This window comes from Sylvia atricapilla, chromosome 5 (assembly GCF_009819655.1).
Source record: "Sylvia atricapilla isolate bSylAtr1 chromosome 5, bSylAtr1.pri, whole genome shotgun sequence".
Taxonomy (NCBI): domain Eukaryota; kingdom Metazoa; phylum Chordata; class Aves; order Passeriformes; family Sylviidae; genus Sylvia; species Sylvia atricapilla.
The window spans coordinates 4078953-4105266 of record NC_089144.1 but is presented as its reverse complement, the minus strand read 5'-3'; the positions used below and the strand labels follow the sequence as shown (position 1 = coordinate 4105266).

At 38.9% G+C, this 26314-nt stretch overlaps 1 protein-coding gene across 1 annotated transcript in view; it reads right to left on the bottom strand.

Moving 5' to 3' along the window:
• MAPK12 (mitogen-activated protein kinase 12) overlaps positions 1-26314 on the bottom strand; it is a 32332-nt gene that overhangs the window by 3930 nt on the left and 2088 nt on the right. The window contains 11 exon segments of the mRNA XM_066319037.1: positions 1146-1199; positions 1202-1223; positions 1745-1751; positions 1967-2045; positions 2612-2683; positions 3302-3416; positions 6363-6410; positions 7009-7041; positions 16547-16602; positions 16605-16657; positions 17956-18014. Coding sequence (XP_066175134.1) covers positions 1146-1199; positions 1202-1223; positions 1745-1751; positions 1967-2045; positions 2612-2683; positions 3302-3416; positions 6363-6410; positions 7009-7041; positions 16547-16602; positions 16605-16657; positions 17956-18014 — 598 coding nt within the window.

Below are 26314 nucleotides of genomic sequence, written 5' to 3'. Positions count from 1 at the left end.
AAACCCAAACCAAGTACACTTTGAAGTTCATTGAGAAAGGTCAGCTGTCCATGCTCAGAATCCCAGAGCTAACTTTATCTGCTATGTGGGTTTGACCCAAAACAGCCCATTAAAATTTGTGTGTTCCCCTCCTGTGGGTTTTGGATTCGGTCAATTGCTAGATTGTCAAAGTGGACTAGTGTAAATAGGTATGATGAATGATTATTTTCTGTTTTTCTATCCTGAAAGGATGTTCTTGGGTTTAGAGCAGCTGAAAAGGACATAGAGGCAGAAGTGTGGGACAGGATGCTTCAACTCCTGTTTGTCATGTTGTATATTCTCTTTAAATCCCTATTCCAGACCAGAAGCAGCCAGATGGCCACAGAAATAGTAAGAAGAGACATCTTAAAAAACTAAATGTAAATGTGTAGCTTGCTGTAGCTACCCATCAGCTAACCATGCAGTAAAGGGAAGAGCTGTTATTAATCAGATTTATTTGTACTGTATCTGAACCTAAAATTTTAACTTCTTAAACTGAGAAAATTCAATTACCCCTAATTAATATTCTAATAAAACTGGATTTGTTAGTGTTTAGGTCATTGGAGAATTGATAATGCTTAGAGAGAGTAATTTCACAGCTCTGGCTGCCTCAGGTCACGTCACAGTTATGCACACTTGGTATGCTCTTCTGGCTGTTAATATCTATGGAATCCAAGCCAGTGTTTCTCAGGAATGCACAGATGTTTCTCAGGATGTATTAATTCCATTACTAAAATCTCAGCTTTCCATTTTCTTGTCTTTCAGCTGCAGATCAGATTTGGCTCTCAGATTTACAGTTCAAATGCAGACAGAGAAAATTTTATTACAATACCTGATCTGCCAGGGCTCCTGAGAAAACCACTCACATAAAAACCAATAAGCAGGTGCTACATTGAAACCCCAAACAAAAAATACTATTTTTTTTTTAATGCTTCTAAGAAACAACTGATTCCTGGCAGGGTTTAAACTCAGCAAAGTTCAGCCACTACAATCAAAATTATGAATTATGGAAAGCAAGAGACAGAATAGCCCAAGAACCATCACATCATTTGTCACATGACTGATACTGCAGCTGCTTCCAGTGCAAACACAAGAACAGCTGCACATATCCACACAAACAGCCTTACCCAAAGGATTGGCATACTTCAAGATGGATGCAAAATCTTCTTCTGGACTTTTGGGAGGCTTTTGATATAGTTTTTTGCCTTAAAAGAAACATGATATTAAATTAGATCTTTCACAATCTTTGTAATGTGATCACATTAACTACATGCTTAAGATCTTTCTCAACAATATTTTTGACAGCACATTGTACGAATGCATTTTTTCTGATGATATTATCTTCTTCATGAATGGAGTATTTTTTTAAATCAAGCTTTAAAACCATGATTTAGAAAATTATAATGCAAAGCTTTAATTATTAGTGCTCCATATTTAATATATTTATTCATATAATATGTATGAGTTACTTGAAAGAACGTCATAATGAGTTTCTAGCGATCTCTAGAAGTGAACCTTATACAGTAATTCCTCTTTATTTAACTGTATAATTAGTCTAATGAATAAATTTAGGTTCTTTAAGGGCCTCAGGATTCTGACATCAACATAAGGACAGGAAAGAGAGACATTTGCAAACAACTGGGTTTTCTGAAAAGCTTCAAGCTTTCAGTACCCTTAACAATAAAAGTTGCCATGTATCAGCCTCAGTTGTTTATATGGAACACACTGGAATTCTGAAATATTTAAAGAATGTTCTGATAATTTTCTGTCATTCCACAACCCCCATCTCCAGCAGCTCTTGAGGGTGCACAAAGCATGTTTAGGCAGAGAAGGACCATCGGGGCCATATCCGTAGTCAACACATATTACCTCAGCCTGTCTAAGAACTGAGCATGGCTTAAAGGAAAATCAAGACACAGAAAACCAACTGACAAATCAGAATACTCACATCTTGACTGTGCAGTTTTGAACAAAATCTTGAGTTGGTGTACCTGTTATTTTCATTATTTCTGTGAGTTGGTCCAAATCTGAATACCAGAAATAAGGAACAATTCTTTCACTATTAGGAAACTAAGCACTCCTGCAAAACTACTGCATTTTTCTTTGCTGTTGGAGAATAGATGTAAAACCTTAATTCAATGACTTAACAGAAGATTTATAAAGATGAAAGTTCTCAATTTTTCTTAGAAAAGCCAAAGAAAATATTCTATAATTTGGGAACACAGATTTGAATCATCTGCAAAATTTCCTAATATTATCAGCCTGTTCTGTATTGTTTGGACAAAAACCAGTCCCAAAGTACTAGTGTATCTAAACAATCAATACATGTATTGCATGCATTAGAAGAAAAAGAAATATGGCTTTTCTATTATACAGAGCCTTTTACTTGATTCAAAGATCACCTCTACTGAAAAAAAACCAGTAATCCAAGTTTTAATTGGCAGGTGTGCAAAAGTGGTACAGATATGAAATAATGATTTAATGAGGAAGCTGCAAGCTTTCAATTTATACTCATCGTTTTTTGAACAGACTCACTGTATCACATAACCTCTAATTTTCTTACATCAGGTATCATAAATTCACTGAAGGATACGATCATTTCCCTTGAACAGTGGTCTCCCTGTTATCATCTCAGCCATTATACAGCCCACAGACCAGATGTCAACTGAAAAAAGACCAAGAGGCTCATTAACTGTCTGTTTAATGTGCATAAAGTTTAATTTAAAACATATTTTAAATAAGTATAAAGATTACCTTTATAGCCTATTATAAAACAAATGTGTGCCTTGCCAAGTATGATGACAGCACAGGTAAAACTACCAGAGTTTTTAATGAGCAAACTGGAGAGAATCTCATAATATGCAGAATGAGTTTCTCAGTAACAGGCACACAAGAAGTAATTTCAATGCTTTCAAAACTTCCATAGTAATCTTAGTGTTATTTGGAATTCCCTCCATTTGCCATTTTCTTTTGTCTGTTCAAATTAAAAATCAGCACACCTTTACAGAAACACAAGAACAGAGACCAGACTGTCATGTCTGTATAATTTTTATTCTAATCACCTTAGCACCTTCTATTACTCTCAGAAAACACATATTAAAAAAACCCCAAACTCACCACCACGTGATTACCTGCAATTTATCTACAAGGAAATTGTTGCAGAAATATATTGCCATTTCCACCTCCAATTTCCTATTCATTTCAGAACCAACATCTTGTTTATACATCACCTGATTCAGTGAATGCTTTAGCTCTGTTAAGATGCTTCTGGAGACACACTGACCTGTCTGAGTATAATGCATCCAGTTAAGTATGACCCTCTGGGGCTCTATACACCTTGTAACCACATAGCCAGTCATCTCACTGTCTGTGTGCCTTGCCAACCCAAAATCCAGGATCTGTAGTGGAAGCACAAAGCACATTCAGATCAGACAGCTCATTATGTAGTTCATCAGTTCTTTACAACTGTAGGAAAAAAACAACAACAACAAAAAAACCAACTGGAGCAATCTGCAGAGATTAGTTATTTTTGTATCTTTTTCTCTTAGAAGTGTCTTTCTCATTTTAAAAATCAAGACAGCAGGTAGCACGGAGATCGGAATAACTTTTTTTCAGGTTACATACTTCTGTGGCACCATCAAAAGCTGTAAGACCAGAATAGAAAATAAGAAATATTCACTTATTTAATTAATATTTAATGCCAAAAAATCCCTGACCACAGAATCACAACTGTATCAAGTCACAGCTAAAAGAACAGCAGCCATTTCAGACAGTGTCCATTGCTCTCATATCCAGGTGGCCAAGAATATTCTGAAGTACGAAGGTATTGTTATTTCTACTTTATGAGTAACTCATACAAGGGAAGACTTCCTCTAGGTCCCACTGAAATTGGCCAACAGGAGTAGGGAACTACCATAATAGTCACACCAAGTCTTCTCCAACCTCCAGCATCAACTACAGAAAAACCTTTTGTAAGAAATGCAAGATCCATGCCATTTTTTTGAAGTGCTATGCACAATTCAGTGCATTTCAAAGATTCTCAGATATTTCTCTCCGATATAGCAATGTGTACAGCAGCAAGATTAAAATGAATGCTATGGCCTTCTGTCAACTTGTATAAAAATTTGCCTTAAGAAGGCCAGCCTCTATGGGCCATCAAAAGATGCAGCAAATAGCAAGAAAATTCCACTCCCAGGACGACAATTGGTTTGTATTTATGAGAAGTTTATGCTACTAACAAGAAACAGGAGGTGTGGGTAAGTCAAGTTATACTATAGATAACTAAATCATATTCACACACAGACAACTAAATATGAAGCTTTGCATAAACAGCCCAGTTTACCACGTGAATCAGGCTGCACAGGTTTATTGGGAGGGCAGAGGTTTTAATAGGGACACCTGAGCATTCCTATACCAAAATCATGGTTTTTGTAGTGTTCTCTGCAATTAAGCATTCTAAAATACTCAGGGTAGTTTCATCATTCCCTGGCACTTAGCAAAAAGGAAATACATATTTTCATTCACAAATCAAGGCTACAAAATGTTGTGGCTTATCTTTATTGCCATCCTGGAGATAAAATTTCCAGTTTTCCCCATAACTGCTGATTACCAATCAATTAAAACAGGAATAGAGTGCAAGGGAGACATCTTTTATTCATACTAATTAAATGCACTTGATTGTGGCTGATTCTTGAGTACTGAAGATTTATGAGACTCAAGACTTCTGTAGTGTCAAAATACATCTTTATATATGGCTTTTTCTGTAAATATTCAGCATACATTGTATTTTCACAGTAAGACAGCAGGGAGGGTGGAAAAATAAGAAAAATATATATACAGGTCAAAGCCAGATGTGGTACAGTCGACTCTGTCCTGTCTTTTAGGCATTTTATCTGTCAAGGGTTGTGACATGTAGAGTTGGGAAACAGCTAAAATATAATTTGTAGATTTGTAGAAGTAGCAAACAACAGCAAGAATTTTGTGTATTATGCTTTAACTTCATGATTTATTTTCATTTACATCTCATTAAGCTCAGGAACAATGTGTGTCCTATTTGTACTTAATATTAATATGGTACCATTTCAACGACTATCTTCATATAAAACTTTTATTCTCACACTCTAATCTTAACATTTTTCAGCTGGAACTTCCACAGCAATTTTCAGAGCACATGAAAATCCTTTTCATAATTTGTGAGTTATGAAAGAATGCACCAATTTCCCTCAGCTCCTCAACGACAGGTCCTCTCTTGACTCAGCACACTTTATCTTCCTAAACTGCTTCAGTAGCTAACAAAAACTAACTTGTAACTTTGAGACTACAGAAAGGGCAGTGATTTCCCCTCATTACACCTTCACTGTCAATTTTCTGATACCTTTGTATTGAGTTGAGAGCATCAGATGAGGGAAAAATGAGCATCAGAAAGCACACTATAAAAAACCCTGATAGCTAATTAATTACCCATTCAAGGAATTGTTCCAACTTGCTTACAGTCTCATCTCACTGGAGCTGATGCAAGGGGGAAGCTGCTGAGTGCACAGACATGGGGGGAAATGGCTGCACCATCCCTGGCAGTGTGATCCTGTGCCTGCATAAACTGACTTGAGAGTGTGCAGAAAAAAAAAATGTGTTACAATAAGTAGATACAGCTCAGGAGAAACCTGGCCTGAATCTGAAAGTATGACTGTACAGCTGGGCTGTTGGGGGGAGACAACCATGTACAACTGGTTTTTCTAGACTCTCTTTTCCCATCTCCTTGGGATCACTCACTTGTTGTCCGCCTACAAGCCAGGAAAGGTCAATGGTTTTTTTGTGTAGATAGGAAAAACTCTAAATCACAGGATCCTGGAACATTCAGGTGGTCTCCAAAGACCAAAATTTGTATTACAATGGCTACATGCAAGTATATAGCTTGCATGTTGCATGCTAAAAAAACACTCTTGTTATGCTTTGCATCACCTTATTTATTCAATTAAGGGTGTCCTTCACAACCTGTAATCTTCTGTATCTCTCAGCTTGTAGAATTAGACTTTTTCTATTTATTCAAAGCTGAAATTCTCACATAACTTAACTCCTATGTCTCTTTAGGGATGACACCTTGGCTGTAAGATCTGATGTGTCCTTACACATCAGGACACAGGAAGTCCCCATTCAAAATTCAATTTTTTTTTTTTTTTTTTTTTTTTTTTTTTTTTTTTTTTTGTGAGGGGGTACAGGCCAATTGTGATTGAAGAGCAAAAAGCCTGGCCCAGCACTGAAACCAGCCAGCATGTCCACAGCTGCTGAACCTGTTGTCTTCTGTCTTCTAACACATCTGACTGTTTTTTCAAATAAACATACCTTACCTTCAATTCACAGTCTTCATTTACTGCCAAGTTTCCAGGCTTTAGATCCTGCAACCAAATTTTAAATGAATTATTTTTTCTTATTTACTGCAAGACAATCAAGTACTCTTTTTTTGCTGTCTTTCCTTCTTTTTTGTTTAATAGGTTTTTATGTAACTATTTTGAACAGCAACAGGTAAAATGATGTCATAACAGATAACACAAACAAGACTGTAAACTTTGGACACCTCCCCAAAACTTTGAACCGAATATAAGGTTTAAGAAACCTAACCATTGCTTTTAAAAGTTTAATCTCATTAAAAAACCCCAAAACAACCCAAAAGGAAACAAAAAAAAAACCCACAAGCAGAAAAGCTCTTATCCATCCAAATTTAGGACACTATTTGCTCTTGTGGAGACTTACAACTCAAGTCCACAAAGTAATCTAGGAACCCTCAAGCCAGCTGTATTCAGTGCAACTTGAGTGCCCAGCTTATCACTGAGGACAGCCATGCCACCTTTTGTTCCCACTGAAGAAGAAATTAAAGGCACCAACAAACTGAGGAAAACCTATAGACAGGATTTCAGGCATATTTTTAAGAATGCTTAAAAACAAACATCACTCACATTCTCAAACTAGAAACATCTTTCTTGTTTTTCCACTTACCCTGTGAATTATGCCTGATGATGAGTGAATATACTGTAAAAAGAGAAGTATTTTTTTTCGTTGAGGGTCCTGAGTTTAAAAGTTGCCTGGGGTAGGAGAGAAAGTAATTTTTCATGGTGCTAAACAAAACTGAACTAGAAGGTGTTTATTATTGCACAGAAGATTGGTTTAGGTATGGTTTTTAATGTTCAGATAATTATATTAGCATTCTGTCCTTTCCCTCCCCTAATATGAGAAATCCCTAAATCAGTTTGAGTACTGCAATCGATATAATATATATATATATATGTATATATATATATAAAAATCAGAAGAAAACATGCTATTTTATATATCAGAAATGCTTTTCTGCAATAGGTGTCTCTGGTGTGCCATCATAGTTTAGATTCACATGCACCAACAGCACTGGCTTTTTAAGAGATCATTAAGACTGAGATGAAGGTCCAGTCAAGGTCTTATCTGAGAATTCTTGTACATTGCTTCAGTATTCCTCAACGGAAAATGGGAAGGGTCAAAATCAAAGAACATTCTCTTTAACTTGAACTAAAATTTCATCACCCATTAAGTGACCTACGGTACGGGCTCACAAACAGCCAAACCAGACAAGCTGAACACCCAGGAATAGTTCTTTTGGGATGACACCTGCTAAAAACAGATGTTTGAACCCATGATTGTCACCAAATGCTCCTCACTGAGGTATGCAGTTCTCTCACCAGCTGAATGACACCCAAGAAGAGACAATTTTCATCACAGTCAATAAAGGGAACTTCTAGTAACCAGTTCAGAGATATGCACTTCTTGCAAGGAACAGAATGCAGAAAGTTTTTCTGAACTGAGGACATGGTTTCCAGGAGCAGTGTGGGATGTGCTAGTCCCTTCAGGTGTAGGGAACTGATCTGAAACCCCAACAGACCATACCAGTGATGCTAAGAAACACAAGAACAGTAAAAGCTTTTTTAAAAAAAAAGACTTGAGAAAGATGAATAAGAAGCAACTCCTCCAGCTTTCGCCTGAAGAATTTTCATTTTATTCATGTGAAGAATGGGACAAGTGCAACAGAGTCACTGGGAACTAGCTGGCAGAGCCAGAGAAGGCCAACCAGGAATAGTCAGCATAATGTCACAGATACAGAAGAGAGAAACTTTGCAGGATAATTGCAAATCAGCCACAGTACGACCATCTTCTCCAGCAGCCCTCAGATGGGCAATCAACCTCACAAATGCAACAGCCCCTCTGCAAAGGGGTCCTCATAAACCAACTGATGAGAAACACCAAGACAAAGAAAGCAAAGCTACAGGACAAAACCCAGCTTCTTCTGACAGAACCAATGTGTCTTTCATCTTAAATTTCTGAACTTAAAACAAGGCCCATACAACCTAAGCAGCACAAGATCTGCATTTAAGATGACAAGTTTTTAAAGCAGTTGTTGGGGAAGATGGATCAGGGAAACTTTATAAATATGATTGCTCAGCAAAAGATTCTGAAATATGAAACCTATAATCGAAATAGAACTGAAAGTGACTTTGAGTTGTAGGATACTGAGTCTTAGTTACTATATAACCTGAAAACAAGTCTAGCTAGCTGAAGGAGAATCCCTTTGGATTGAACAATACCTTTCTGCTGGCTAAGGGATCCAAAGGTGAATGTGGCAAAAGAAAAGTCTAAAGAGTAGTTTTAGAGTTTAAAATATAACACAGTATGGTAATATAGTAGTTCTTACAGGCTGTATGTAGATTCTATAGAATTTGTGTCTTGTATTGGTTGGTCACTGTAAATTAGCATATTCATCACAAAAGGAGATATAATGTATTGTAACAATGACCTCTCTCTCTTACCTCTAGCTCACTCTTACCTCTCTCTCACCCTTCCTCTTCCCCCTGCTCTTGCTCTCTCCTGCTCTCTCCCCTGCCCTTTGCTCTCTCTCTCAGCTCTCACCCTCCTGTTCTCTCTCCCTCTCTCTTTGGGACTCCCCTCCAGCCCAGGCTGGTGGCTGAAGGCAAGGCCCTTTTACCCACCACCCTTGCAATAAACCCTGTGTTCTACATATCTCAGGTCTCCAGAATTCCTTGTCCCAGCCGTCTGTGGATTTGCCCACAAGCAGTGACTGAAAAAATCTCTGACAGCTAGTCCTGTCTGTTAGTTAGTCCTGACTGGCCACAGCAGATAGTTCTGAAAAGAGGGAGGGGGAGAATTCCTTTAATCCTGTGCCCAGAAGTTCACCAATTCATCCCAGGCAGTGGCAGGGCCCTGCTGCTGCACAGTGACACCACTGACTGCTGTGGCAGAGCCCAGACCTGTCTTGGCATCTGCAGCAGAGCAGTTCCTGCTGCAGGTTACTTGCAGATGGGCAAGGTTTAACATCACCCATAGGAAATGCCAAAGCCCTGCACAGGATTTCCTGGGGCTGACACAAGACATTGAGGGCACAGTTGCTTCACAGAATTTGGCTGTAAAACCCCTACAGCAAACAAAAAAACTACAATGTTTGATCTGTCATGGATGTGCATGAAATGAATTGGGACAGAAGGAAGAGAAGTAAGTTTGTCAGTTGTGCATGGGGACCATTGCACCTAAAAAAATTCCAAAACAAACCCAAACCAGAAATGTAACTGTAAATAGCTTAACTCCCAATAAATTAAGAAAGATATGTCCTCTGTCATAAACTATCTTGATCAAGGATATCACAATGTCTACTTGCATTCTAAATTATTGCAGTATCTTCTAACTGAAACCTCTTCATTTTCCAGAACAGATGTTTAAAATATTCTATAGTTGTTTTTTTCTGCTGAGACTGTACACAGTAAAGAAATAGCTGGCAGACCCAGTCATTTGGCACCTAAGAAAGTGGAATGTACAAATAGGAATTAAAAGGTATGCACCCTTCACAGTTTCAGTTGAAGTAAATCTCACCTGTTTGGGGAAGAGTATGGTTTTTCCTGGCATTCTCACCCCACTGTAGTTTTCTGAGTGTTCACAGCACCAATATCATGTTAACATGGGGAAAGCTCCTATGTTTTCTGAACACTTAGCATAACACTACTGAGCTACGAAATACCAGTTATCCTGATGGTAATGCACACATCAACCTTTCTGTAAGCTGAAATACTCGTGCTGTGCTACAGTGTTTCTTTAACAATAGCAGTATCTTTTAAACTGAATTTCATAACCTCCTGGCAGGTAGGAACACTGGAACTATGCCACTCTCATTCAGAAGGTTTCCATTTCTGTTCAATCGCCTTCTGAAATGGGATCCTGTTCTTACTGGTTCTACTCATTAAATTATTGAGATTTACTGAGAATTTTCATTCTTAACAAGGCAAAACGATTCAGAACACAGTAGATAGATCCTTCACAATGTTTTTACCACTTCACCTGAACTATACTTGATTCAAGAACCCAGTTAACACAAGTGAAATGCCTTGGAGCACAGGAGCTACGTGCATTATCCTAAAGATAATTTTTGGTAGCACAAAAATCCTGGAATGCAAGCTTCAGATCGTGCTAGGAAGTAATCCAAAATCATCTAAATTTTAAGCATTCTTTTCTTTATATGTAATCTCTGCACAAAATAAAAGCTAATCAAAAGGGGATTAGCCAAGACTCAGGAGAATGCGTTCTAGGCAACATGCAAATGAAAATTAAAAGCATCTTGCCAGGGAAGTAAAAACTGAAGAGGAAATGAGTCAGAGGGGAAGGGAAAGCAGAGAAGCAGAAAAAATCCAGCATAAATGTGAACAAAAGGAGGTCAATACAGAAGAGAAAAGCAGAGAACTAGAGTAGGTACATCTTGCTGCAAGTATGGCCAAAGAAGCTTGAACAGGTGTGTTGGCTCAGGAGCTGTCTGTCCCTTCTCATGCACTGAATAAGAGAGAGGAGTGACAGCCACCTCTCCCAGACCTCTATGAACAGGAGCCCAGCTGTCCTTCCTGCACAACAGGGACTCAAGAATGAAAGCTCCAGTCTCTTTCCACCTACATAGACAGACATTTATGTTTAGCTTGCCTTCTGTACTCTTTGACATACACAGCTTTTCTGTCAAAAATACAAAAAAAGAAAATGGAAGCCCTTCCAAGATGCAAACTCACACTTCAGTAAAATTTAATGCCAGACTAAGGCCCGACCAGGAAACAGACAAAGGAGAGGCATGGCATTGTTTTTAAGTGGTGTCACATCACATTGAATTCTGATAAATTACAAGGCTCACCAAGAAAGAAAATGAATATTTCATTCTCTATAGAAAAAAAGACAGTAAAATTATAAGAACTGGCAAAAAAGAACTGTACAGACTTTCAGAGTGAAGCGAAGAACTGATACAAATTTTCATGAACTCAGTCTTGACCTCAATTTATACGTTTTTTTAAAATCAAGGCTACTGAGCCCTTTGTATACAACCAATCCGAACAAGCCTACAGATAAATGTAGATATGAAGCCTGCAAGGAAACAACTGGGAGGCTTAGCAAAAATCTCCCTTATGCCTTCACATTACATCAGTCTGCAGATTTTTTCCTGCATGTATTTAACTGTCACATGTAAACAGGTTGTTACAGTACAATATGCAATGTGACAAAAATGATGAAGAGCCTTCTTGCCTTTGACCAGATAAAAATACAGATGCCATAAGTTCTTATATACTTTACAAAGGACAAGTGCATATTGCAGGTTACATCTTTAACACCAAAGATGTAATCTGCAATATGCTACAGAACAGACTCCACCTAAGTTAAAATGTGAAAAACAAAGCCATCATACAAATGAGAGGCTAACCTTGAGAGGCTGAGTTTTACCACAAAGATCTACAGGGGCATACTCCTCCTTCCCAGGTGTTGCAAGCATTTTTCCCTTATAATGCCTCTACTGAATGCTGGCTATGTATGTTTTGGTCCCCATGCCCTGCCAAAAAAGCAATCCAAGTAAACAGATGGGCTGTCTTTAACTCACATACAGTAAACCTTAAAAGTACAAGATTTTCATGCAAAACTTGGCTAAATCTTCTTAAACAGCTATATGTGTATAAGAATAAAAAATTACTGACTCATTTCTTTTTTGCTGGCATGCTAGCAACACTGCTTTCAGCTTACACATTTCCTAGCACAGACAGGGCTACAAGAATGTCCCTCAAACACTGGACCGCTCCTATTTCTTAAAAATATTTCCAGCTAGGTTTGTACTTCTGGCTGAAATGTTTCCATGAGAATCCAAAATTTAATGGAAGAGATACAGTAAAGATTGTTCTCCAGAGTTTGCTGTGTAATAAGAAATTATAAAAGTCCAAGCTGAATAATATTTTATTTCCTGGTAGTAATTTTGAGGTAAGTACAGTTGTGCTCAAACACGGGGTAAGAAACTGCTCAGGTAAAGCACTTCTTACAGAAGATCTATCAAAGTTAGTATCTCAGCATCCCTGCTGGTTGCTAGCTGCCATGTCGCTGCTTTTATTTTTATGTCTCCCACAGGAGACAGTCCTTCATGAACTCTTTCAGCATGTGTTCTTTACACAGGATGCAGCCTTTCAGGAGTGGACTGCTCCAGTGTGGGTCCCCAGGGTCACAGGTCTTGGCCCTAAACCTGCCAGGGGATGGCTGCAGCACGGGCTCTCTGTGGGCTGCAGTTTCATTTAGGCCTCCCTGGCCCCAGCATGGTGTCCTCCACGGCTGCTCTGTCATGGTCCTCCATGGGTTGCAGAGGAGCAACCTGTGCCACCATGGTCTTCATGGCCTGCAGGGAAATCTCTGCTCCAGCACCTGTAGCATCTCCTCCCCCTCTATCCTCACTGACTTTGGTGCCAGCAGGGCTGCTTCACATTTTCTCACTCCCCTCTCACAACTGCTGCACATTATTTTTTTACCTCTCCTATTTTTACAGACGTGGCATGAATATTCTGATGGGCTGAGCTTTAGCCAGCAGCATGTCTGCCTTTGGAACTTTGCTCCACATGGAGACAGTTCTTGGTGTCTTCTCAGAGAAGCCAGCTCTGCAGCCTTCACTAACAAACAAACCTTGCCCAATAAACCCTCATATCCCTGCTCTGTTTTCTTCTTGTGTATGTCAACCACACACACTTGCTCCATTTGCCTTCCACATTTACTGATCCAACAGATTTCAGTGTCAACCCTTGGGGCCACAAGTTTTGCTCTGCCAGCCTCTGTCATATAGTGTACGTCACTAGGACCAAAATCTGTTTATAAGCCATTTTACTGGAATTAAACTATTATTCATCCTTTCCACTACACTCAACCTAAGAAAATTATTTACAGTTCATATATTGCTTGCCTGTAAAGTTAGCACAAATGATGTTTTCATCCCTAGTGAATAGCATGCCTCTCCTGGAAATCTGCTTCCCACACAGTTACCTGCAACTTACCAGACCACTTCCCAGTCCTTGAGACAACTCTTATTAGGACATGGCTTGTGGACTAGGGAACTAATTACAAAACTGAAATCGGAACTCCACATTCAAAGTCCAGATTAGAGGTGAATTCCCTCCAGTTTAAATAAAACCAATTTCCTCAAATCTGGGTTTACTTCACCTGACTTTAGTTCCTGCATTTGTAGAATGGGAATTATATCACTTAAATGCACAACTGTAGAACACAAAGGATAATTATTTAGCATACGTAAAAGGCTATGTGAGTTAAAATCTACTAAAATAGGATCACAAAATCCAGGGTAGGGTCAAAGAGAAATCAATAATGCAGGACTTAACAAGAAAGTGTATTTATTAGTTTTGTGATGGGAGTAGAACAATTTACTTGCCCTTCTGTATCTGTCAAGTGCTGAGAGACAACAGAACTGTGGTTATGCTGTTCCTGATGTTCTTGTCCAGCCACAGCATGCTGTCCTGCTATTAATTAGTTTTTAATAGGTTTGGCAATGCAAGTATAGACCTGGATGAATCCACATCCTGATTGATGTGCCAGATATTCCTGTATCAAAATCAGGTCTCTCTTCCGCTGCACAAGCACATCCCTACACTGACTTCACTTATCTGTACAAGCACAGAGGAAATTCAGCTCATACACTGTGTGTTTACAGGAGCATAAAACCAAAACTGTACAGTGCCAGCAGCAAGGAGTGACATTCAATTTAAGGCAGTGCCATTCCATAGCGTCCTTACACATGTGTCTCCAGAGCAGCAAAGAGAATTGAACAGCCATCACTGCAGGAGAGCCTGGATAAAGCCTGCAGACCTTGATCAAGGTTCTTCTTCTCTTGGAATTGTGTTACCAAAAGAAAAAAGTAGTAAGGAATTTGGAATTGTGTTACCAAAAGAAAAAGTAGTAAGGAATTAGTAGCCTTTTAATGATCAACAGATGTGTATATCCAAAAGGTAAACACAGTAACGTAAGAACTGCAGTACTGTAATCTAGACCAAAATCATTTTCATATCACATTAATACAGGTTATAGATAAAAACAGCGAGCTTAAGGAATATCTTCTTTTGTGTTGCAGACCATGAATTTCAATATATAGAGTCCAATTTTAAAAGTCAAACAGTAGGAAGAATGAGTTGTAATAATAAATAGTATTTAGAAAAGATGAGGAAGAAAAACATACCATGTATATGATAGCTAATATATTTAGACTCATTCATGTGAGAGTCGTAAAATTCAAGATTATATGGTTTGTTAACTGTATGCTCTGCAGTCCACAGAAGTACAATATCTAAGACATAAAACAGAGATGAATACAAACATTATTTCTGAGAAAGAATGGAGGATTAAGTTAGGCTTACCATCTGAAAAGAAAAAGCAAATCATGAACATGACCAACAACTAACTTACACGTGGCATTTGGTTATCTTTTTATTTAAGAAAATGATATATTGAAATCATTATTCTTCCCAAGACTTACTGGAAGAGCTACAAATAATGCTTTCCTATACAGTTCAAAACAGACAAATCTGCATGGTCTATTACAGTCTTTTATGAATCTTTTCCTAATTTCACAGTGTAAAACATCAGCATAATAAAAACAAGATACTAGAAGATCAAGTAAAGGAGACTAAAGACAAGAACTCTTAGGGACACCAAAACATAAAAAAGTATACATGAGATGGAAGTCACCCTGCAGGAATGTAGAAATTCTGCCCAAGTGTCCAGAGATGGAATTTGGAAAGGCAAAACCCCTCATCCTGAATGTGGTAAGAGACACAAAGGTCAACATGAAGGGCTTCTACTGCAAACTGGGAGTAAAAACAAAACTAGAGAAAACACAGGCAACTGCAACAGAGGCATGAAAAAGCCAAGGTCCTCAATGCCTTCTTTTCATCCATCTTTACTGGTAATATTGCCTATCATAGGTACCTGAAACTGCAGGAGAGGTCTGAAGCAAGGAAGACTTAACCCTCAGTGGAGGAGGATCAGACAGGGAACATGTGAACAAACACAAATTCAACATTTAAACAAACACCCTGATGGGATGCACTGATGAATTCTAAGGGAAGATGGCCAATGTCATAAGGAGGCCACCTAATAGCATGTGAAAGGTCATGGTGATCAGGAGATGTTTCTTATAACTGCAAGAAAGCAAATACTGCTCATGTCTTCAAAAGGGTACTGAAGAAGCAGATCAAGGAAGGCCAGTCAGCCACACCTACTCTGGGAATGTGATAAGCAAGTAATTCTGGAAACCATTTCCAAAAACTAGAAGGACAAAGACCTGATTGGCAGTAGTCAACATGGAGTTACGAAGAAAATCACACTGATACCCTGTTAGCTTTCTATGATAAGACAGCTGGATTGGTTTTGTTTACCCTGACTCTAGCAAGGCTTTTGAAACTCTCATAACACCCGGAGAGAGTGGAAATAAGAGTCAGATTAATGGACAGTGACTGAACTGCCTGGCTCCAACAGTTGTGATCAGTGGAAGTCAGCTGGAGGCCCAACACCAGTAGTGTCCCCCTTAGGGTTCTGTTTAATGTTTTCATTACTGACCTGGATGATGGGACAAAGGGCTCCTTCAGCAACTCAGAAAGTGATGCAAAACTGACAATAATGTGACACGCCAGATGATTGTGCTGCTGTTTAGTGAGACCTCCACAGGCTAAGGACTGACAGGAATCCACCAAAGTTCAACAAACCCTGGGAGGGAATAATGTGCCAACAAAGCTGGAGATTGACCAGTTTGGCAGAAAGTGTGCCCTTACACCAAAGACAACCAAAAGTCTCATGCATTAGGCAGAGGATTGCCAGCAACTTGAAGGAGATGCTCCTTCCCTTTTCATAGGTGTGGTGAGACTGCTGTGCTCAGCTATGGGCTTCCCAGTTGAAGACAGACACTGAAGCAAAGCCAGTGAAACTTAATGATGATGACTATGGGACTGGACTATCCAATGTAAGACAAAAATCTGAGAGAGCCAGGATTTTTTAGCTGTTAAGTATACATTATAAATAAATTAATATAATGGTTTAGATTTAATATATATTTACTATTCTATACTATTTTATGTTGCCATTAAATTATAAGTGCTTGTAGTTCTCTGTAATAGTTTACTAGGAAGAAGACTGTGAAATCAAAAGAGAAGTAGAACTGGCAAACCTTTAAGCCTTTCAACATCTGATATACCAGGAACTGAATTCGATCTTCAGTTAATTCTCATGCTTCATTATCTTACTCAGGTCTGTTCCCATAAATGGCATGACGAGGTAGCTTAAAACAAAACAAAAAATAGGACAGAAAACCAAATAGGTTAACTTGATTAACTTTGAAATGTAAATTTAAACATAATTGTATGTTATAGTTCAATTACAATATTAAACTATCATTCCATTTACCAAACAATTCCTTCATCATCCTCCTACACTCCAAGCCTATCTGTTTTTATCTGATTGTCTGAAGAGGTATTGCCCAGTTCTGTCACTGATTATGGAAATTTGCTAGCTCTCAGAACTAGCTTAGAAAGAAACTAACCAAAAGCCTCATGATATTTCAAAGACAGCAATACAAAAACTAAGACATTCATGCAAGGTGATGTATCTCACAGTCATGACCACCTCACTGAACTAGCAAATCTGGAGGATGATTTTAGAACCTCATTTAAAACACAGTGCTTCAATGCTCATCACAAACATGTGCATTGTATTACATATGCTGTATAAAATACTAGCACAATAGACAATATGGACAACATTCCTTTTGGCTCAACAATCAATATGAACACATGCTCCATGTTTTCTGTACTTCATTTTCTACATTTTTCTATCAGACAGTTTTCTTTGTTAATATATAATACCCAAGGTTGTTTAGGAAACACAGATATCCTAGATAAATCCAGAACAGTTCTACTAACACAGGAAACCTACATTAAGCCCAAAGGGATTTCCAAGCACTGTTTCTCCTACAACTCTAATTCATCAGAATTGTAGCAGTAAATAAACAGAACAGCAGACATGTCAAACATCTTTGTGTCTGAGATGCCACCAAAAGGTCAGGGAAATCTGGTAGAAACCACCTGTTTCAGGGTTTGGATCACTGACTGGGAAAACACTCACAGGGCACAACAGACCACAGTGTAGATAAACACTAAAAAATCAGCTGCAGCAGCACTTTTAACTGATCCTTGAATTTGGATGGATCCCACTGAGATGTTGCCATGAGCAGGGGTAACTTTCAGCTGACCTGACTGGGTTAAGAATTGTCCTGCCATTTGAGAAACCTGGGCCTCAGGGTAAGAAATCCATATTTGTAAGGGGATTAGGGAATTCACTAAACTGCCATTTGCTAAGGGCTGAAAGAAGTACACACCTTGTAAGACAGGAACTGGTTCTAATGACAATCTGAAAACTCCAGCCCACCAAAGTTGCACGTAAGAGTTACATTAAGATGAAACTCAGAAAAAAAAGTCCATGAAGCAACAATTTTGAAATTCTCTATTCAAAAAGCAACAACCTTTCCTCCCACACAAGCAACAATGCTCTGCTCCAAAAAACAAACAACTTGGAACTTACAAATCATTGAACTTCTCCAGTGTTACATCAGGTGTGAACACATCCAAAATTCCAATGACCTAAAAAAAAACCCCAAAAAACCCCCAACACATTAATGGCTGATTTGATACAATAAAGCCTAAATCACCTAATAAGTGAAAAAACATTACCCAAAACATAGTGAGACATTAGCTACAGCTTTAAACACAGCAGAAAGCTCCCTAAAGTAGTGCCAGGACTTGATAAAATCTAACACATATCAAGTCCTTATAACCATGATGGCTATTTACCCTGTGATAAAAAAATATAAAAGTATCTACCGGAACTAAAAGTTCAGAGGCTGTTTTATGTATGAGGAGACTGTTTTATCACTTTAAGTGTGTGAAAATACCAGAAAAATCAGTCTATATATGGCACTAGTAAGTGCTCTCCACCTAGTGGGCCTGGTGCTTATCAATGAAGTGCACCTTAAACATCTTCTAATTTTAGTAACAGGTAATTTAGGTATATAGACCACAACAGCTTCTTGGAAGTCCAAAGACAAACTAGAACTGAACGTGTTTATTGAGGAAAAAATTAGCAAGGACTTTATGATTTACTGTGGCTTATACCTTAGGTTCTCCAAGAGGATTTTTTTGTCAAACAATACCATTCTATCACTGAACAGAGAATATAATCTAGTCAAAGGATTTTCCACCACAGCTTTTCCTATTACTATGGTTTTTGGGAGAACTATATAAACTGACTGGGGTGAATACACTAAATACCAATGCTTCTTTCAAGCCCACTGAACACCAAAAAATTAAACATACAGAACTCTGCCCAGAAAGAAGTAGCTGGAATAATCTAAACGCCAGATTTTAGTTTAGAGGCTGCTTAATCAGGCAGCACCTAAATAACACAGGCTTTTCAGAGCTGCTCCTTTTTACCCCTGCTGCTAATTCATGACCATTTCTGTCTGTTCAGGGAAGACTCCAGCTCAGAGAGCTCAGAGTGTTTCCCAGGTGCAGGCTGCTTCATCACAGAATCACAAATATCTGAGCTGGAAGGGACCCAACAGGATCATCGAGTACAACTCTGACTGAATGGCCTGTACAGGGATTGACCCCACAACTTTCTGTTTTAGCAGCGCATGAGGCTGTGCAGACGGGCTAGAAGCAACCTAAAGGACTAATACAGCTTTATAACCTTGTTTAACCCTATCTTTGTGGCCATACAGATCATATCAAGATCATAATCAGAACTGTCATCCAAATTGGATACCTTAAAAAAACACAAAAAAAAAACCAACAACAGTGAAAATAAGAAAGAACAGGAGCAAAATGGGAGGGGGGAAATGCAAGAAAAGGACCACTTCCTTTATCTAAAGCATTAAAACCCCAGCTGTGATGAAATCCTTATTGCACATAGTTTTAGCCTTTCCACATTAAGGGCAGACTACTATGGTAGTCTGGATATTATCAAAATTCAATCATCGTATGATGAGAGAAGACAAAAAATAATCAAGATGAAAGCAGAAAATTACAGCTCCTCGTTCTTTGTACCACATGTATCTTTGAAAAAAATCACTAATAATATTTACCTGGAACTGTTACATTAAACTAATTAAAGAAGAATAACTATAAAACAATAATTAAATGCACAGAGGATGTGGTTATTATTTGTAAGTACTACTTCTAGTGCTAACATTACAGTAAGAATTTCTTTTTTTATGTCATTTTTACATAAGCTTTCCTTTTCTCTGTGGAGGTAGTGAGAGAAAGGAGGAGGACAGGATTACAAAGACATTTTTTGCAACAGTGGAGCATAATGCAGCTCTACAAGCATTTCCTAAGGCAGTGTTTTGCAAACACACACACAGAGCATACGCAGCCAGGAAAGTTGTGTGCTCTCCTCAGATGTACATGAAGAAGGAAGTTAACATTTTAGGAGTAATCTTATTTAATATGTGCCTTTCCTTATCAAGCCCCACTTTGCTCAAGGAGAACAAGCAAGACTTTTGAGAGCTATTTCCATGCCTTCATACACCTAAGCAAGACCCATAAGAAAATAAAGCCCATCACACCTGAATGCAGCAGTGAAAGACATTGGGACACCACAATGACAAGAAGGGACACAGAGGAGGATGAAATAATGTAGCTGCTCTATCACATGCACTAAGACATCATCAGGCATCCCCTGTGAAACACAGGAGCATGAAGAACATGTTTCCATGCAGAACATACCAGCCCCAAAACACACTAATGAAGTTCACTAACATTCTAATGCCATCCATTCATAAACAGAGCTCCTGGTACTTACTTCATGCTGCCTGATGTACATTATTGCTGAGATAAGGCTGCAAACTTATGTACACAAATCTATCATTGCTACAAATCCTCTATGGTGAATGAAGCCACCAAGACCAATGCTCAGTCCCAAAGAAGGCAATTTAAATAATGAACGAAAACTCTTTAAATGTACTAAGGATTTCACAATACTTCCTCTCTTGCTTTACAAAGCAGGTTTTCTAAAACTCCTGAAACTCATTTTAGTGTTCAAAATAGGAAGACACACTAATAGTTAATCAATTTTAAAATAAAAGTGAAGGACCCATTTCCTTTTCCTGGTGATCTCTCTTTAATAGTTGTGGTTTGGGATTATTTTCCTGTACTGGAGCAGAGTCATTCACATTTCCATTTAGGCCAGAGATTTTTGCAGCTATATTAAGCACAAGGAAGTATGGGCTAAATAAATCCTCTGAGGAAGATACAACTCCAGCTACTTCAGGAAAAGAAACAGACAAATGCAGCCAACTCCCTCCTTTATAATATGATAGAAAATCCTGCTTCTGTTTGAAACCTCTCAATTAAAGACAGTATTTGTAGAGAACTTTATGATGTTCCAGAACTAAAGTAGCCATCATAAACAATCACAAGAATAACTTATTTTCATAGTGTTGCCTACATGAAATGTAACAGAGCTATCTGTGAAACCTTCTACAAATACATTTTTGGTGTTAACCAGCACAATTACTGACACTATCAGAGATGGAGGCCTAGCTGAGGAATGAACCCAGTAACCTGCAAGGGCAATGAAAAGCATCTGTGGATCAGCAGCTGGGCTGCCTTTTCAGGGTCCTTATTTTTACCCCAATAACACTGCCAAGAGAAAATCTCAAATAATAAGCCCACAAAGAATGCACCTACCGTACATTTGACTGAAAAATGACCTGGATTTCTTCAGCCTGCACTGAAATATTTTAATAGCTTTTATCTCAAGGGCAGGGTGTAACACTGTGTCACTTCCACAGAACTACAGATTGGTTTGGGTTGGAAGAGACTAAGCTCATGTAGCTCTAATCCCCTACCATGGGCAGGGACACTTTCCACTGGACCAGGCTGCCCAAAGCCCCATCCAACCCAGCCTTGGGCACTTCCAGGGATGAAGCATCCACAGCTTTTTTTGAACAGCCTCTGCCAGTGCCTCATAACCCTCAAGGAAAGAATTTCTTCCTTATGTCCAATCTAAATCTACTCTCTTTCAGTTTAAACTTGTGCCTTGTCCTGTCTACATGTGCTTGTAAAAAGTTCCTCTTCAGCTTTGGTAGCCCTGTTTGTGTACTGGAAAGCTGCTCTAAGGTCCCTTCAGGACCCTCCTTCTCTTCTCCAGGCAGAACAACCCTCACAGCACGTCCTCATAAGAGATGCTCCATCTTCCTGAAGTGCAGACCCACAAAACTACCCGTCCACTGGTCTAACTTGTTTTCCACAGGTATGCTTTCACCCAAACATTTACTTTGAAGCCAGCAGGGGGTGGGATAGCAGCATCCCAGCCTTTCTTAACCCTACTGTGTGTGGCCCCTGACCACACTCACTAACTTTACTATTGTTAACAAGTAAATAACAGGTTCACATTGCACATTCACATTGAAAGGTGGTCTCTTCCCTTCTCAGCTGCCTTTTCCAAACACTATTCCAACAGCAGGGCACAATGGTGAATAGCCTTACCTCTGCCCTCCCCTGTACTTTGATGTATTGGATTACTTCTATTCAAGGACTGACCCATTATATTTCTGTAAAAGACAGTTTCTGATGTAAACAGCAGGCATCAAGAAAAGACCTGAATCTAGGATAAATGAATAAGTAATGTAGGTGAAGTCTCTCATACAGTAAGTGCTGCTTTCTCTTGCAGATGTTATGCATGAAAACACAGTGAAGCTGAGTGGCTTTAGCACTCAGGCTAAACATGCCAAGTACATTCCTTAAGAGAGCCTTGCTGAACTATGTATTATGTCACAAATTTTCTGCAGGATTAACTTCATGTTCCTTTGCTATTCTCATCATGGGCACCTCCATCCTTTTATTACACTAAGAACTCTCAATCTTTTAAAAATTTTTACTATTCGTGCCAAGGCTTGTACTGCAGCCACCTTGCTTCTCACAGAGATGAGGATGGCTCCAAGACCTCCTTTTCTTTTCTCCTGCCAGTCAGCACACTGGCACTCACCAGCCACACCCATGAGCATCACCACACTCTTCCTTCAAAGGATTCTATGTAACACTGGACAGATTCAAATCCTGCAGACAGACTCATCTGCATCTCTAGACTGGACGGCAATCAAAGAGAAAGTTTGGGTTCAGTGCTGCTTTTCTTTCATTTCATGGAATAAGCTCATCAGTCTGCTTTACCAGCACCCAATGCTGTGTGTGAATAAATGGCTATGAACTGAAGCCCAGCCTACATAAGCACCTCTTAGTCAAGTCAGGAAAATAGGCAGAAATGACAACAGACAACCCCTATGCTGATTTATTGACTTTTGAGTACCAAAATAAAATTACTCCAGTGTCCTGTTAGCTTCCTAGATGTGCTAAACTTCCAGCCTGCAGAAAAGCAAACAGGAGTCTTTCTCCCTGACAAATTTTTGACAGCAATAAACTGTGCAGTTACAACTGTGTTTTTGCTTTCATAAGGACCATAAGGAGATTGCCATTTCCAGACAGGAAATATGCGCACTTTACTGGCATGTATGCGCCCAAAGAATGTGAATTTTGAGCTGGTGCAGTTCTGCAGGACTTGCTGCAGGAAACCTCTTCTAACACAATGAGCACACTCTCATCCATTGAGGCATCACTCATCTACAACTCCCTTGTTGTTCTGATTTTGTACACTGCAGATGCTGCTGCTTTCCACTGCTCATGTCAGGCTAGACCAACTGCAGAAGGTGACAGATTTAAGATTTTTCTCAAGCAAGAACATAGCATGGCCAACTATTTTCTCTGGAACTAATTTCTCCTGGTGGTTGACACTCGGTAGGGGAAAATAAAAACTTACCATTTTTTCAAAATAAGAAAGAAAACAGAATTAAAAAGCAGCCAACCTAACAGTGTCTCATCCTCAGAAACGTAACTGTAGAGACAGATAATTTGGTGTCTGTTGGATATCCAACTCATTCCAAAAGGAAAAAAAGCTACATGCTTCTCATAATGCAAAACACACACTGGTCTTCAGATGTGGGAATACATCAGAGAATAATTTCCACTCTGAGCAATGAATGAGAACGTAATATAGAGCACTTTTAAACAAATACTGAAGTGGCCTCTTACATACAGAGTTTCCAGGAAGGGAAAACATCTGTAGAATATTACCTGACCCAAGAAATGCTTAATGGGCATTTGTCAGAAATTTTACACCAGAAACACATTCAACTTTAATTGGCAGAACTGTGTCAGAGTTCCCGTGGGTGCCTGCATGTCCACATAGATATATAGATACATACAAACACCTCACTTTGATAAAATCCACACTCTGTTCTGTGTGATGAGCCACCAGCATGGGCCATTGCTCTTCTTTTCCTCTCTCCAGTGCCATCTCCCCTTGCCAGCTATTCTGCATTCCTGCTTGAAAAAGTCTCTTAACAAACTGGAGGTGAGGAGAGCACCAGGGCTGGACCACTGCAAACAACTGTGCACTTGTTTCAACAAAAGCAAGTATCAAGGTATCACTTACAGGCCAAACGTGAAAAATCCAAGTTATTTGCCAAAAGAAATGAAAGGTTCTGCACCTCCACTTAACTTGTCTGGGTTTTGCTCTGCATACACAGACATCTCCATTAACTGCAGAAGAATACACAAATACAGAGCTATGCAAATGTTTGAGAGCTAAAGCCAGGACCAAAGTTAGCACACTGGCCATATTTTCACTGCTTTTGGTTTTAAGCCAGAGCCATAAGAGGTAAATTTTAAAGGTCCTCATTTCAAATTAACTCAAAGTGGATAGAAACACACAAGAGAAGCAGCACTACGGAGAACATTTCCTAAAGTAAAGAGACTGTTCTTCTGTACAGATTTAGCAGATGTGAAAGAAATAATCAAGAGCTGCTAAGGCTGTAGTGGGATGAACACTACAAACTAGCATGATTAAACAGAGGAGTAAAACAACCCCAAGAAGTGCTTTCTTCATTCTGCCTTAGCTGTGTTTATTCCTCATTTCCATACCATGCCCTTCCACATGCCAGCTATTTATGCAGCTACACAGTGACGCAGCAGCTTATCTCACTGGAAACAAACTTTTCTTTTTGGCAATGTCTTAGGAATTGATCTGGATTAGACTGCTTCTTTAGTAGTAGAAACAGCTTATGAAGTTTGGGAAACATCTCATGTCCTCTCAAATTAAAAGGCCTACCAAAAAAAAAAAAAAAAAAAGCATACCAGTGCCATTAAAGACTGATTTATCTCTTAACAGAGAAGTCTCATCCTCCTCACACACAGCCTCTGTCTCCTGACCCTCAACACTCCTTTGGATTTGTTTGCAAAGGGTTGGTGGGAAGTCCCATGTGATCAAGTCTGCATGGTTATATAGGAACATTCCTCCTCTCTATACAGCAAAATGCCTCACTACATTTACTGGATAGATTTTACAGAGAGTGAAGGTCTAATGAAAATGGTATACCAGAAACCAGTCTCCTCCTGAAAATGCCTAAACTGGCACAAGCAAATTGGCCTCTGACTTAGCTTCCCTACAAAGTAAAATGTAAACAATCCATAAAATTCATAGAATTACTCCTATATTTGCTTTTACAGGACTTCTGGTCATCCTACAACCCTTCTACATAAAAAAGATGACCATATTCCTCAAAGGGGATATAATGGAGGTCATCCAGGGTATTAAGCAGTAGTTTTCCTCCATTTTTCTTCACTGACATGCTGATGAATTGTATCACTGAACGCAGGTTAATGGTATCTTCTGCTATCTTAATGGAGGATCAGAGCTGCTATTTTTAATACAATGTGTCAGACCATTACAATTTCTTCCATCATTCTGAATACAGCATAAGGTTAAATAAACTGAGATAATGTATTGCTGCATGCTTAACACAAAAATTCCCTGAATGCTACAAGGGGCAGAGATGGTCCACTGGGACGTAATCATAGTGAAATAAATAAAACATCACACTTTCCATAAAAGCCAACATCAAATTCCTCGTGATTACAGAAGTAATTTTGAAACAAAAACAGGTAAGAAGAGTGAATTGGATATTTTAACTACCAAATAAACAGAAGAAAGGGTGGTGAGACACTGGAACAGGCTGCCCAGAGAAGCTGTGGATGCCCCATCCCTGGAAGCGTTCCAGGTCAGGTTTGATGGGGTTAGTAAAAGATGTTCCTGCCCATAGCAGAAGGGTTGGAACTAGATGATCTTTCATAGCCCTTTCAATATAAACCATTCTGCTTTGTTTCTGTGAAATATGCAAAAAGAACCTCTGACAGAATGGTCGGGAGTCAAAGGGGTTGGGCTGAAATCATAATGAGGAGCAATATTGCCATTCTGGTTTAATTTTGGATGGGTGGAGCAGCTAAGGGAATACCCTTGAGATCAGCTCAGGAACAGAAAATCCTAAAAGGTATTTTAGGATTCTAATTCAGCATGGCCAACACGACTGACAAAAGGAAGTGAGGCTGGGGTAGCAGACAAGAATTGTCCTTGATGGGTGGAACAGTCAGTTTCTCCCTCCAACCCCTGCAGGATCATTTACTCAGTCTTTGTTCTCTAATGAGTAGATACCATAATTCATGTTAAACTTTTCTTCTTTCAACAAAGCCCCTTCTTTCTGTCACCCACTGTTTCCTAAGATTGTAAATCATTCCCTTCTTTCATATATATGATTTTTAACTTGCAGAGATGATGCTCAGGTTCCCCAGCATTTCCTTCTGGACTCATTAATTACCAATTGATCCCACAGTGGAGCTCTAGAATATTATTCTGAAGGGCATACACTGCATAAAACCTCTAGGAGTAAAATGCTAGCCAACAGATTATTCTGGGAAATGGAAGAAAAATAATCTCAAAATTCTGGACACAGTTAAGAGCTTGGCAATTGCATGGGCTGCTCTGCTCCAAA